Source organism: Neovison vison, chromosome 8 (genome assembly GCF_020171115.1).
Source record: "Neovison vison isolate M4711 chromosome 8, ASM_NN_V1, whole genome shotgun sequence".
NCBI lineage: Eukaryota > Metazoa > Chordata > Mammalia > Carnivora > Mustelidae > Neogale > Neogale vison.
Window position 1 is genome coordinate 70,394,234 of NC_058098.1, and position 13,682 is coordinate 70,407,915.

The 13,682-nt window shown below is 50.8% G+C and overlaps 1 protein-coding gene across 3 annotated transcripts in view; it reads right to left on the minus strand.

The window, feature by feature from the left end:
* CRACDL (CRACD like) overlaps positions 1-13,682 on the minus strand; it is a 130,545-nt gene that overhangs the window by 19,491 nt on the left and 97,372 nt on the right. For all 3 annotated transcript variants that reach the window (XM_044263885.1, XM_044263882.1, XM_044263883.1), the window contains exons 6-7: positions 12,491-12,718; positions 5,335-7,006 (exon numbers count right to left, since the gene is read on the minus strand). In XM_044263885.1, the coding sequence (XP_044119820.1) occupies positions 5,335-7,006; positions 12,491-12,718 (1,900 nt within the window). The remainder of the gene's footprint in view (positions 1-5,334; positions 7,007-12,490; positions 12,719-13,682) is intronic.

The window sequence follows — 13,682 nt, forward strand, 5'->3', positions numbered from 1 at the left end:
GGGACCCCTCAGGGCAGAGTAGCGAGAGAAAGAAGCCTTTGGGACCGCTACCAGCACATCTGTCACTGTTGCCACTGCTGTGGAGGGGCTGTAGCTTCATGAATGGATCTCTGTTAGGGAGCTTTCTGGAGAGCTAAAGGGCTCTGAGTCTTAGGTGCTGCTATGGGTGGAGGTAGCTGCCCTTCTGCTAAGTAGGGTTGGAAGAATTAAAAGAGCTCTGCCCTAAAAGATGCCATTGCTACAGCGACCAGGATGAGAGCTTCCAGTCTGCTGTGGCACTTGCCCAGTGCAGGGATGAGAAAACCCAAGGTGTTCCACCCTGCAGGGACTGCTTTCATATATAGGGGCTTGCTGCTTAGCTGCTGGCACTCATAGGGAGTAGGGCTAAGACCATCCTACAAACTCTGTCCTGTGGAGTTGGTGCTGGGCCTGGTGGCAGTTGGGAGCAGGAGGAGCAGGACTGGAGAATCACCAAGCTGGAGTCTGCTGATACCGTGGTGGTAGGCCAGGGAGGTCTCCTGCAGGGAGGTCTTCAGAGTCCTATCATTCTCTCTACCCAGCACACCCACTTCCAGAATTCTGACATTCACTTCCTGCATTTTGTCCAGGGTTTTAAATTTTATCAGTGGGAGAGATAGGGTGGTTTACTCCATTTTGGTCAGAAATGCAAGTTCCTTTTTACGTAACTGTAGAAAAGCAGAATTACAAGGTGATTTTTCTTACAACTTTAAGGCCTTTCAGTATTTTCCATATTAAAATCTTTTTTTTTTTTTTTAAAAGATTTTTTATTTATTTATTTGAGAGAGAGAGACAGTGAGAGAGAGCATGAGCGAGGAGAAGGTCAGAGAGCGAAGCAGACTCCCCATGGAGCTGGGAGCCTGATGTGGGACTCGATCCCGGGACTCCAGGATCACGCCCTGAGCCGAAGGCAGTCGTCCAACCAACTGAGCCACCCAGGCGTCCCATATTAAAATCTTTTTGATGGCTTGGAGATCTCTAGCTTATCTGGATAGTTGGGGGAATGGAGAAGGAAAATGATCTGGGGTGGGGGAGGTGTGGATAAACTGAATTATGAATGTTGAGATGTCCAATCAGGTATGCCCACAGATGGCCACGGGCTGGATGCTATGGGTGAGGGAGTCAAGAGAAGAGAGAACTTGAGGAAACAGGTGGGAACCTGAGATGTGTTCTGTTCCAGGGCACCAAGGAGAGGCTGGAGCACTGGGAGGCAACCAAGGACGAGCAAATATATGTGGTCTGAGGGGCACAGGAATGGTGGGGAAGTGGAGGCCCAGAGTGTTGATCATACTTGCTCAGGAAGGGACTGTGAAGGGAATGATAGACCAAAAAGAAAGGCGGGCATGAACAGAGTTGATTTTCTTTAAGAATTCAAGATATATGAACACAGTTGACCCTTGAACAACAAAGGTGTGAAGTGCTAGGGTCCATTTATTTTTTTAATTTTTAAAAAAATTTTTAGTTTTTTTTTTTAAGATTTTATTTATATGACAGAAAGAGATAGTGAGAGAGAGAGAGAGAGCAGGAACAGAGAGGAGGGGTAGAAGCAGGCTGCCCACTGAGCAGGGAGCCCCACGCGGGGCTTAATCCGAGGACCCTGAGATCATGACTGGAGCCAAAGGCAGACACTTAACTGACTGAGCCACCCAGGGCCCTAGGGTCCATTTACATGTGAATTTTTCCGATAAATATAGTACAGTACTTTAAACATACTTTCTTTTATGATTTTCTTAATATTTTCTTTTTGCTAGCTTACTTAATAGTAAGAAAACAGTATACAATACCTGTAACATGTAAAATAATATGTTAGTTGACTGTTATTGATAAAGGGTCAAGAGTAGGCTATTTGTAGTTAAATTTTGGGGATTATATGTGGATATTTTCACTGCATGGGGGGCTGGTACTCTTAACCCCTGCACTGTTCAATGGTCGACTGTATTTTTTTAGCATAGTAACTCAAATGAACTTGAATTTGAGTTCCTGTCCTCCAGAAAATGCCCCCAGCAGCCAAAGACAAGATGGGCCTCTGTCTACACTCTCCTGTGGCGTCCAGTTGCCACCTGCCTCCTCAGGCCAGTAAGCTCCTTGAGAATGAGGTCCACATGTTTTTCCTGACTGCCTTTTGGGAGCCAGCACAGTGCTATGTGTATGGCAGATATACATGACATATTTGTTGCAAGAATGAATGCATAATGAGTGACTACTAAAGTCTAGAGAAAGAGGTTCAGAGACCTGGGTGTGCCACTTTGATCACCAGCCCCATCTGGACATAATGAGTTTGAACTGGAGGCTCATTATCAAATGAGGCCCCTAGGTGACAATGGCAATTTGTCCAACTGTTCTCCAAAATATCCCACATGTGACTGCAACTACATGAAATATAAATTACACACAGAGAAAGACGAATGACCCGAAAGAAAAGCCAGCAGGGATAACATCTAGAAAGCAGACTCCTAAGTGGCTGTTTTTTTTCTAAATACTTTCTGTATTTTACCATTTTTCTACACGAGTCTTGAACGTCTCTAACTCTTTTGCCTAACTCATCCTGTGCTCAGAAGGGTGTTCTCCGATCTGCCAGTTAGACTCTGATATGGACTATCCTACCAGGAGGATGGTGATGTCCTGCACAGATGAATAAAGTTGGTAACCCTGGGCCATTTGCCTCCTATTAACAGTCTCCTTTGCATTGATGAGCACAAATATGGTACTGGCCTTGCAGTAACCACCCCAACGTAGCCCCATGAGGTCCTGCACTTAGCAAAGCTGGGCTCCTCTGTTTATTCCAACAGCTGGGGAATCCTCCCTGCCTCCCCCACTGAAGGGTTCTTCCACATCTCCAGAGAAAGAACAGAGAGTGTGGATGAGAGGAGGAAGGATAAGCAGGGGTGCTGAGGACACAGTGCTTGGGTCCCTAAGGTAGAACTGTGCACCCATCTGGGACACCTCAGTAACCTAGCTTTACGGTGTGTGCCCCTGAAAGGGGTGGCAGCCCATCTGGGAGCTCTGGGTAAAGTACCTGCTACCACAAGATAATAAACAGCAGTAATAAGGCCTCTCTGGAAAACTGAATAATACTGTTATTAAAACTTTTATTACCTGTTTTATATGAATTTAATTGTCTCCGGCAGCTATATTTTGGGAGCAATGAGGATGACAGAAATAATAAGAATGAATTAAACCACAAGCAGATCCAGTATCTGGGGAAGACACAGAGCCTGCTTTCACTAACGGGATTGACAGCCCAACTTTGCAATTCTGCTCTGGTCTACATGACCAGACCCCAAAGTCCCAGGGCCCCAAGACCCCAAGGTCCCAGGCAGCAGCCATAGCCTGTCCTGATATTTGCCCCTCAAATACCAACCACACTTTGGGAGAGTTGAGGTCAAGCAGAATGAGAGTAATTCTTCCCTTCCTCTCTCTGCACTGAAATGAAAATCACTACCCCTGCCCTTAAGTAACCGGAATTCTTTCATTATGGATTTCATCTGGATCAGTTATTTCTGTGGCTTAGAGAATGTTAATAAATGGACAAGGCAATTCTTTTACGCTATACTTTTAAGTAAAGCTGTTAACATATACTATATTGTATTTTATAAATTAAAGAAAAAAAAAGTAAGATCTTTATAGACCATTCCAGGCATTTGACAATAAACAATCCTAACTCTCACAGTCTGGGCTGAGGAAGTTATAAATTATTAATGTGTCAAGCACTGCCCTCTGAAGCTTCTTTTCCAGTTCTGACCATGAACCCAAGTATCCTGTATTTTAAGTTCCATTCAGGCAGCAAGCCCCTGAGACACATTTTCAATTCCAGGCCATGAAGGTGGACGGTGCTGAGGTTAGGGTTTCATCTGCACAGAGCAAACCCCTTCCTCCCTTGATATTTCCATGGGTTTTTGAAACACTCTACAATAGCTTCAATAACCTCGCCAGCAATTTGTGGAGTGGATCATCAGCTCCAGCTTGAACCTCTCCCAAAGCTCCCTGATTATCCTAATGTAGGGGCAGTAGCAGCAGCAGCAGCAGCAGCAGCAGCAAAAAATCACCACTGAGCCAAGAGGCCTTGGATCAGGAAGGCTCTTGGAGGGTGTTTTCTCAGCACTTCTGCCTAGAGCTGTCACCTTCACAACTTAAAGCACTATATATGTATATATGTAAATGTATGTATACTCACACACACACTGCATTTTCACTCACTTCCCAGGAAGGAGGCAGAAAAGATAAGAATTTCTTTGAGCCTGTCTTTGCATTGCTTTCTGTGAGCTTATTTTCCCCTCATATGTGTGCACTTTCAGGGTGTGGGGTCCCTAGAAGAACGGGGTCCTACTTCCTCTGTCCTGCAATGTGGTGTTTCAGTGGAGTCCTAGACTTACAGTAGCCACTTAAAACATCCTCGAAAGTTGTTTTTTTTTTTTTTTCCCCCAAATAAAGTTTGCCATGGAAAACTTCTCCTCAGGGCCTTCATCAAACGCACATGTGACTCGTTTGCATAGTTTTGTTTCTGGCACACTGATTTCCATTAATAAAAGAACCCAGCAACGAAACAGTCTTCAGCTCTACCACAAATACCCATTTCCAACAGATTGCTCGTTTCATCTCAAACACCAAAAATAAAAAGCGACAAATGTCAAAGACCTAGAAAGGTCATCTATTTTATCTCTGCTCATTTTAAAGGACAGTTGCTTTAGAAGATTCTTACATACTGCCCCAACCTTCACGCCATCTCTTTTTTGGGACAGGAAGTTAGCGCCCACCCGGAGGGGACTCCTCTTTTACCAAAGGCTTGTGACTCCAATAAATGGGATGCTTTCCCCATGAGGCTGGGCCACGTGAGTCTGATTATTAAACAGGAAAAAAAAAAAATCCTCTTAGGGGCAGGGAAGGGGGCGGTAGGTCAGAAGGACACTAAGTGACAGAGAAGCCAGAAGCTTCATTTCTCACCAAGAAGTGGTATAGGCCCGGGGGTACCTCCATCTGTCAGAGTACCCATATCCCAGGGTTCTGGAACTCACTGAGCTTCTAAGGGAAGAAATGGAAGAGGCATCTGAGTGATTCCCTGGAGGGCCCATCTCCTCTCAGGGAGTAGCTGCGAGAGGTTTTTCCAACTTCCTGACTTCTCTGAACTGCTGCAGAATCCTATTTGTTTCCCCCCCTTCTTCAGCTTCTAACTCGACCAAACGTGTTAGTGATACCATGAGGAATTGATTTTTAATCTCAGTTCCCCTGCAAGGTTTTCACCCCAAGCGCAGACATACTCCGTGGACGTGGGATTTGCCCACGGCCCTGCCCCTGCCCCAGCGCGACTTCGGCTCTTACCCGCTGCCCTGTGCGTCGACCGCGTCTCGGCCATCCGGCTGTCCCGCCTGGAGTCCGGGGGCGGCACGACCTTCGCATGCTCGCCGGGACCGGTGTCCGGGGGCTGCAGGGGGCGACTATGCAGCAGCGGCTTCCTGGGCAGCGGAGGCTTGGCGCTGAGCGGCTCCGAGGGCCGGGCCTTCCCCTTTCCCGGCTCGTGCGGGGACCGTGCCCCTCGAGGGGAGGGGGCCTTCGCGGCCGGACATTTCTCGTCTTTGGGGAGCAAAGCCAACCCCCCTTTTTCTAGCCGGATTTCAGCGCTGTATCTCTTTACCCCTCTGACTTCGACAGAGGACGCCTCCCGGTGCTTGAAGGACAGAGAGGTGGAGCGCAGCTTGACAGGGAAGGGGCCTCTGTCGTCGCCCGAGGGCGGCTCGCGGGCGACCGGGCAGGGGTCTTCAGGGGCATCCCGGGGGGTTCGGCCCGGCCCGGCCGCCGTGTCCCCCGAATCCCGAGAGGCGCCGCTGCCGCCTGCCGTCGCGGGTTTCCCGCCGTGGGGCTCGGGGGCCGGCCGCAGGTCGTCGAGCGCCGCCTCGCTCCTCCACACCAGGCTGCTCTTCAGAAGCGGCAGGCGGCCGGCCGAGGGGCCCGCGGGGCCGCCGCGCTCCAGCACGCGGGCGCCGCCCGATCGCGGCCACGCGCGGCCCGACGACACCGAGAACTTCACGGCCCGCAGCTCGCTGCCTCCCCGCTCCACCTTCCGCTCCGGCGCCAGTCTCTCGGGACCCCCCTGTGGGGCCTCCGCCGGTTCGGCCCTGGGCTGCTCAGCGGGGGCGGCATCTCCGTCCTGGGGACGCGGAGCGGGCTCCTCCGCGGGCGACTCGCAGGCGGGCGGCGCGCTGGGCCCCGCGCTCACCGCCGGGGCCTTGTGCTTCAAGCAGCTTTTGGGGGCCGGTGGGCTTGGGGCGGGGGCCTCAGGAGATCCCTTCCCTGCTCCCTCGGTCTCGGTCTCGGTCTCGGTCTCGGGCTTGGTCTCGGTCTCGGGCTCCGGCACGGGCACGGGTACGGGCACGGGCACGGGCACGGGCACTTCCAGCGTCAGCTCCCCCTCCTTCTGGACACTTGGGTCTGGCCCCTCTGGACCAGGGGGAGTCTCCGAGGTGGTGGCAGCGTCCGTCTCGGGAGGTGTCGTGTCCTCCTCAGGGATGCAGGGAGATAACCGAATCTCCACGTCTGCGGAAGTGCAGACCACCTCCTCAGCGGGTTCCCTGGCTGGGGGACAAGTGCTTTCCAGGGACACTTCGTCCCTCTGGTTTTCACTGTCGGGATTATGGTGTGGGGAACCTTCAGGCAGAGAGAGAGACTCGGGGCAGGGGGCCGGGCCTGACACAGGCTCGGTGACCTCGGGGGTGGCCGGGCGGCTTGAGGGATTATCCCCAAGAAAGCTCTCCTCCTCCTCCTCAGCGCTGGCACTGAGGGCTGGGCAGTGCTGCAGGCGCGCCCGCCTAGCGCGCGCCCCCCCAGGCTGCAGCATGGCGGCTGGCCCCCCGGGCTCTGGGCTTCTGTCCAGCACCGCATCCTGCTGTGCTGAACTGGGGCTCTCTTCTGTGTTGACTCTGGGTAATGACTTCTCCTCGTATTCCTCTTCCTCTGGGGTACAGGTCAGATCACTAAGCGATTCAGACTGTGCTCGCTTGCAGGAATAAAGAGAACAAAAGACAGCATTATTAATGTCGAATATTAGGAAGCCTATGACCTTTCCATTTTGTACAAGATTTAATACGGTTTAAAGGAAGCAGTGTGTCTCTTAAGCGGCACCTAAGCAGACATTCACATATGGTGTCTCTTCTTAATGCCTTACCCATCTCTTTGGAAACTTGCCTTACAAGTTCAGCTTTCAGCAGAACAGTGGTGGCTATGCCCTGAAAGTAAATACTGCTTAAGATTCTAGTGACTGGGGGCGCCTGGGTGGCTCAGTGGGTTAAGCCGCTGCCTTCGGCTCAGGTCATGATCTCAGGGTCCTGGGGTCGAGTCCTCCATCGGGCTCTCTGCTCAGCAGGGAGCCTGCTTCCTCCTCTCTCTCTGCCTACTTGTGATCTCTCTCTGTCAAATAAATAGATTAAAAAAAAAAAAAAAAGGATTCTAGTGACTGGAGGCGCCTGGGTGGCTCAGTGGGTTAAGCCTCTGCCTTTGGCTCAGGACCAGCCTCTCCCATGATCTCAGGGTCCTGGGATAGAGCCCCACATCGGGCTCTCTGTTCAACAGAGAGCCTGCTCCCCCCACCTCTACTTTTGATCTATCAAATAAATAAATAAAATAAAATTAAAAAACGATTCTAGTGACTGAACTACAAAACCAGTGGACACTGCCCTAAAAATTGAAGCAAAGGGGACCAAATAAGCTGGGGGGTCTGCTGTGTTGCACTCTACACCTATTATTTTATTTTCTCTTGATTCATCCCAGTAAGGAAGGATTATTTCCTTTTTGCACTTGAAGAACTGGGAGCTCAGAGAGGGCCACACCTTGGTAAAGATTGAGCTTATTAGCTCAGCTGAAAAGCTGGTGCTCTCTCCATGACCCTGTGCTGCCAAGAGCTAGTTTCCCAGCTCAGTGCTCTCTCTCCAGGGATGGGCCCCATGGTGAAGGGCAAACCACATCTTGTAAGGTAACGTCCCAAACCATAGCTGATGGGTCAAGTCCAAACTTTACAGCTTAATTAAAAGTCCTATATTCTCTGGGTCTTAAATTATTTCTCCCAATCCCTGCTCAGATCAAGCCGGGCCTGCACTACTGAATATGCCAGCCTCTGGGCCAAGTGACTGGCCAACTCCTCTGTCCCCACACCTCTAGGGTGTTCTGCCAGCAGCCCCCCAAGAACAGTCTCAGATTCCACTCCTATAGGAAGAAGTCTTGCCCCTTCCCTGAAGCTTATGGTACCCCTCTTTTCCTGAAGCCCTATTGGCTTGACAAACACTGCCTTGTATTTTTCTTCTGAAAAGTGTCTGGAATTTAAATTTAGTCCAACTTCCTTCTTGCCGTACCCAAAGTCAGTTGCTGCTCGCTTAGGAAGGAGAAGAGACCAAGGTAGTCATGAATTATTCAAAAATACTATGAGAAAATGACCAAAAGCTTGAGGGTGTTGAGGTCACTCTTAAAAAAAAAAAAAATTTCAGGACATTAGAAAACACTTCGATCTTCTTGGAAAAAAGAAAAGTTCAGGACAGTAGACCTCCTTTCCTTTATGTTAAGAAATGTGCAGGAGTGTTTGTGTTAGGTTTTTGTTGTTTGCTGGTACTATTTTAGCATTTGTTGTTTGCTGGTGCCATTTTAACATCTTCCAGCTGGCCTCTGCTTGCTAACAGAACACAGGATAACTAGGGTATTTGCGATAATACCTTAGCTAATTCTTGCCAAGGGGCACAGCCCTACGCCCCTGGATTGGAAAAAACGAAGATGTGCAAAGAAATCTACAGAAGAATTTTCAAAAGCCGCAGGTTCAAAAGGTGTCACTGGCCTTCTGCTACTACAGGAAATCACTGATGTTGAAACCTGTTTAGGATGTGGGTCACGTTTTAAAACTATCACAACCCTCACAAAAGGAGCAGAAAGCTGAGAAGCAGGCCCAGCTGGGCATATCCCACCTTGAGCCACTGGAAGCTACAAGGAGGTGAGAGTGAAGGGCTGGGCAGGACAAAGGCAGCATGGAGTGTGGACTTGGGACACTGAACAGAGGCTCTGCAGGGAGCAAAGGGGCTTCTGACTCAGCCTGGGCTCAAGTCCCGAGTCCAGCAGGAAGGCTGCACATACCTGCTCCATCTCCACCGCCGCTGCCCCTCCCTTCCTCCTCTGGGCCCTCAGAGCAGCTTCACACCCTGCAATCCTCTAGAGGAATCGAGAGTAGAGGACCCACTGCTCAGCCAGCACCAAAATGGAGATGGTCATGGCTGCCTGCTCATCAGCCTCCTCTCACCAGAAAGAGTGAGTTTTGGGGCAGCAACTGTGTCATCTCTGGGCAGAGAACACTGCTGAGAAGTACTGTCCGTCTCTAAGACCCCGAACTCGTAGTTGGTAGCTCTGTCAGCCACAACCTGGGGCTACTCATATCATTGTGCTGCTCCCACTAAAAGAGAATTAATATTCCCTGCTCCTGGCACTGCTGGGGTGGGGATGAGGACTAGCCAGGGGCAAGATGCTGGCGTAAACGTTCACAGGCATCTGCTTCCAGCACGTCAGAGCCCCACACAGGCCCTGCTCCTGAGAGCAGGATAAAATGCTCAGATAACAGCCAGCTTTTGTCTTTTGTGTGTTTTTCTTCCCTGACCTCTGCTCTGGTGGGGCAGAAGGATGCAGCCAAATGCACTCTTGGAAGTGTTTTTCCAACTGGCAATAAATATCATGGTCTTAATAGCCAAGGTTGGTTTGTTTTTTAACTGTGCCAAGAGTTTTTAAGGCAAGAAAAGCCCACCCTGCCCCTTTTTTTCCTCTAGAGCTCCAAAGATTCAGAGCCTAGATGGTGTCAGGTAGAGGGTTCACCCCCTGCCCCCCATGACAGAGCTGGAAGGTGCCTGACCAGGCTGGACAGCTGTTCTGCCCAAAGGGAGGACAGAATGTGGACAGCGGCAGGAAGAGTCTGAGGGGGTGACTCGGAGAGAGATGCCTGAGTGGGGGCAGCAGTGAAAATGGGGAGGCATAAAGAAACCTCAGATGTTAATGGGGGATCAGAAAAGCGGGGGAAACTTGAACCTCACTGTTCAGTGAAATCGGAAGGAACCCTGACTTCTGCAGAAGTCTTCAGGGTTCCAGGGGGCCACGGCAGCTCAGCCTCACCCTGGGAGCAGAACAGGAATGCAGGAAAGCACCCTGATCCTCGAGCAGGGCCAGGTACCAGGAAAATCTTCATGGTTGGGAGGAGGGACCTTACAACCAAAGGGCAAAGGGTGCTATGAACACTGAAGGACAGAGGCCTCCACCTTAGGGCCCAAGAGTGACACTGGTGACAACTAGCTGGACACCTCTGCCCAGTCAAAAACTGAAGGGTTTTAATCCCTACCAAGAAGGGAAAGCAAAGGAGGAGGGAGGATATGTAAATGACAGTGTCTAAATCAAGAAATGTTTATCCAGAGTGCCTAAATCAGAATTTCTGTTATTCTAAAAAAGAAAATTAAAAAATGGGGTTTGAGGGCTAAGTCAAGCTGAAAAATGGCGAGGTACAGTGCTGTCCAGTGGAGAGCAAGAAAGGATGCTGCATTTCCACCTGGAGTATGAGCCGGGCTTCCCTCTGCCACAAAGTCCTGGCCAGGTTGTGGCTGGCCCTTTGGTTGTGAGGTCCCTCCTCCCAACCATGAAGATTTTCCTGGTACTCTGGCCCCTCTTGGGGATCAGGGTGCTTTTGCCATGGCAAAAGACTCCCCATGGGAATAAAGCCCAGGCTTGAGGCCGCAGGGAGGTGGCTCTGTCCCTGCCCTGTGGCTCCAATCAGCATGAGGACAGGCAGGTTGGTTACTGGTCCCAGCCAAGTCCCACAGCACCAAGCCTTTAACTGTAAATGTGTCAGGTGTGCGAGCATTTACACAAGTACCCTAGTGACCAGCTTGCACAAGGACACATTAGCCTGACGGTAACCACAGCTCACTTCTCCAGTGTTAGTCTCCTCTAAAGTCACCCCTGCTGGCAGGCGTTTAAAATGTGCACTGATGTCCTTTCCTAGTACTAAAAAAAAAGTGTGACAATAAAACCTTTTTTACTAGATAATAAAGTAATCCTCACTTGAAAAAAATATAAAAAAAAATAAAAAGCACCTTCCACATGCCCAAAGGAAAACCTACTATCCCTAGCTGAGCACCTAGCTTGTCTGGGGCTTTTCACCACCCTACAATCTTGTCTCCAGGGAAGGAAGGAGAGAATGTTGGTCTGTGGGCAAGTCTTTCTCTGCACTGTCATTCTCTGTGGCCAGGCTGGCCCCACACCCTGCTCTCAGCTCCTCCAGGGCTGAGACACTGTGGTAACCACTGGGCAGCAGGGAGGGCAACGATCTTATGTGGACCTTGAACGCACTGTGAATCCAAAGCACTCCATGAATGAGTTCTTGGCTCTTAGAACTATGAGCCGATGACTACTCAGGCAGCATGCCTGGGGGTGGGGTGGGGGACGTCTGTCCTCACAGGGGCACAAACCCCACACTACTAAGTAGGTCCTTGCCCAAGGCAGGCGTTCGAGCTAGTGTGTCAGCTTATCTGTCATTGTTCATTCCCTCATTCATTCATCCGTTCAACAAATGTACACTAAATGCAGCTAGCAGCTAGCACTGCTCTAGGAGCCGGACACAGGGCTGGGGCAAGGGCTCAGGAAGACTGGTAACAGGAACACCTGGGTGGCTCAGTTGGTTAAGTGTCTACCTTGGGCTCAGATCATGATCCCGGGTTTCTGGGATCGAGTCTCACATTGGGCTCCTTGCTCCATGGGAGCCTGCTTCTCTCTTTGCTTCTGTTCCCCCTGATTGTGCTCTCTCTCTGACATATAAATAAAATCTTTAAAAACAAAAAACAAAAAGATGGGCAGTAAATAAGTGAGCACACACATTTACAAACATCACTTCTGTGTGTGGCCAGGGCTACGAAGGAAGGGACTCTACTGGTCGGAAGGTGGGGCTGCTTTCCACAGGGTGGTCAGGTGAGCCTTTCTGGGGAGAGGACCTCCGAACTGAGACCCAAAGACAGAAGGAGCCAACCAGGAGGAGAGTGTCTTAAGCCGTGGATACAGCAGGCATCAGGCCCGAGACCAGAAACAGCTGTGCAGGCTACAGTGTGTTGAGAGAGAGGGAGAGTAAGAGGAAGTCTGAGAGGTAGGTAGGGCCTGGTTGTTCCAAGCCTGGAGTGCGGACCTTATGCTGACCTTACACTGCCATGGGAAGGCAGGGGCCCCACAGGGCGTGATGGCTTCATGGAGGTGTTGCAGAACAGATGAACAGATGGCATGTTTATGCAGGAAAGAGACCTACGTGATGTTCATTGAAAAAGAAGAGCAACTCCAGCTCCTGCAGATGGTCCCACTGATCATGGGGGTTTCTTACAAGGGGCATGTGACCCTGAGAAGAGAGAGGCCAGGGTTGGAGGGGGTGGGGGTGGGAGCGACCAGGCCTGTGCAGCCTGCCTCTGCATATAGGAAGAAGCCCCATTACCGAAGACAGCCGCCTCATTTTGCTGGACCGTTGGTTGCGAGGCTTAACCAGGAGCTTGTGCTTAGCTGCAGAGTTGTCCAGGCAGGAGGAGAATTCTGGAGGGTAATCGAAATCAGCCACGGGTGCCGTGCTGCTGTCCGAGGTGCGGGGGGAGATGCCGGCATCGCTTGCCTGCCTGGAGAAGAGCTGGTCCGGAGACTGTGGCCGGGATGAGGGAACTAAAGAGACCTTCATGGGACAAGGAGCAAGCAGGCCATGCGTTAACTTTTCAGTATGAAATGGGTCCAGCCAACATATCAGCTCCCTTCTTTCATTGTGCTCAGGCTTCCCACGCCATCTCCGGGCTTTACATGGAGGGACAGACCTACAGCCTCTCAACAGGGAGGACTCTAGGGGACTTCCTTAGAAAGGAGTTTTAAATGTTGGGCCAACCCCTACAAACTTCTCACTCATTTTCATGGCCACGCAGAGAGCCTGCATCCCGGGCAGCCTCTGTGAGACAACTCTGCCTTCACCCTTCCAAGCAGGTACAGGCACTTCGGTCAAGAGCCTCTTTCTCTGATGAGACAGACCCACCTGATCTCTCTAAGAGCAGGCGTGCTCCTGCCTCTAGAAGCCAAGAGTGTGGCCCAGAGGTGGTTTTATAGGCTGGAGCAGAGGATGGGCAGTGCCCATTAACCCAGCAGCCCATCGCTGCAGCTGCATTTGTTCTTTCCAGAAGGTTTTTGTATCTTCGTGTGTCCTCCTGCAGAAATCTGGTGTGACAGATATTTTGCTAGCTTACACCTCAGCAGCAAGGCACTGACAGTCAGTCAAGGGCAAAAGCGCTGCCAGGGAGAAAGGGGATTTTGGTAGTCCCCCGGAAGAATGACGGTAGCATGCTCTTGCCCGCCCACTGAACTTGGCCATCCCCTTCACTAAGTGAGGTCTCAGTGGGTTCTACTGCAAAGAGGTTTATCAGCATGAAGAGGCGGAGGAGGGCACCCAGTGGGCACGCATGAGCAAATGTAATGCACACAGAAGCAGGGTGCAGAGAGAGAATCCGAGAGGTGCTGGGCTTTAGTTATAACCCTGTCCCCTGCTTCTATTCTGTATGGTGCTCAGCATTAGTGTCAAATTTGCATTTTTCTCCCAGTGTTGTTCATCTTCCACATTTTGTATGTATACACACAACAAAAGTTACCATTGTAAC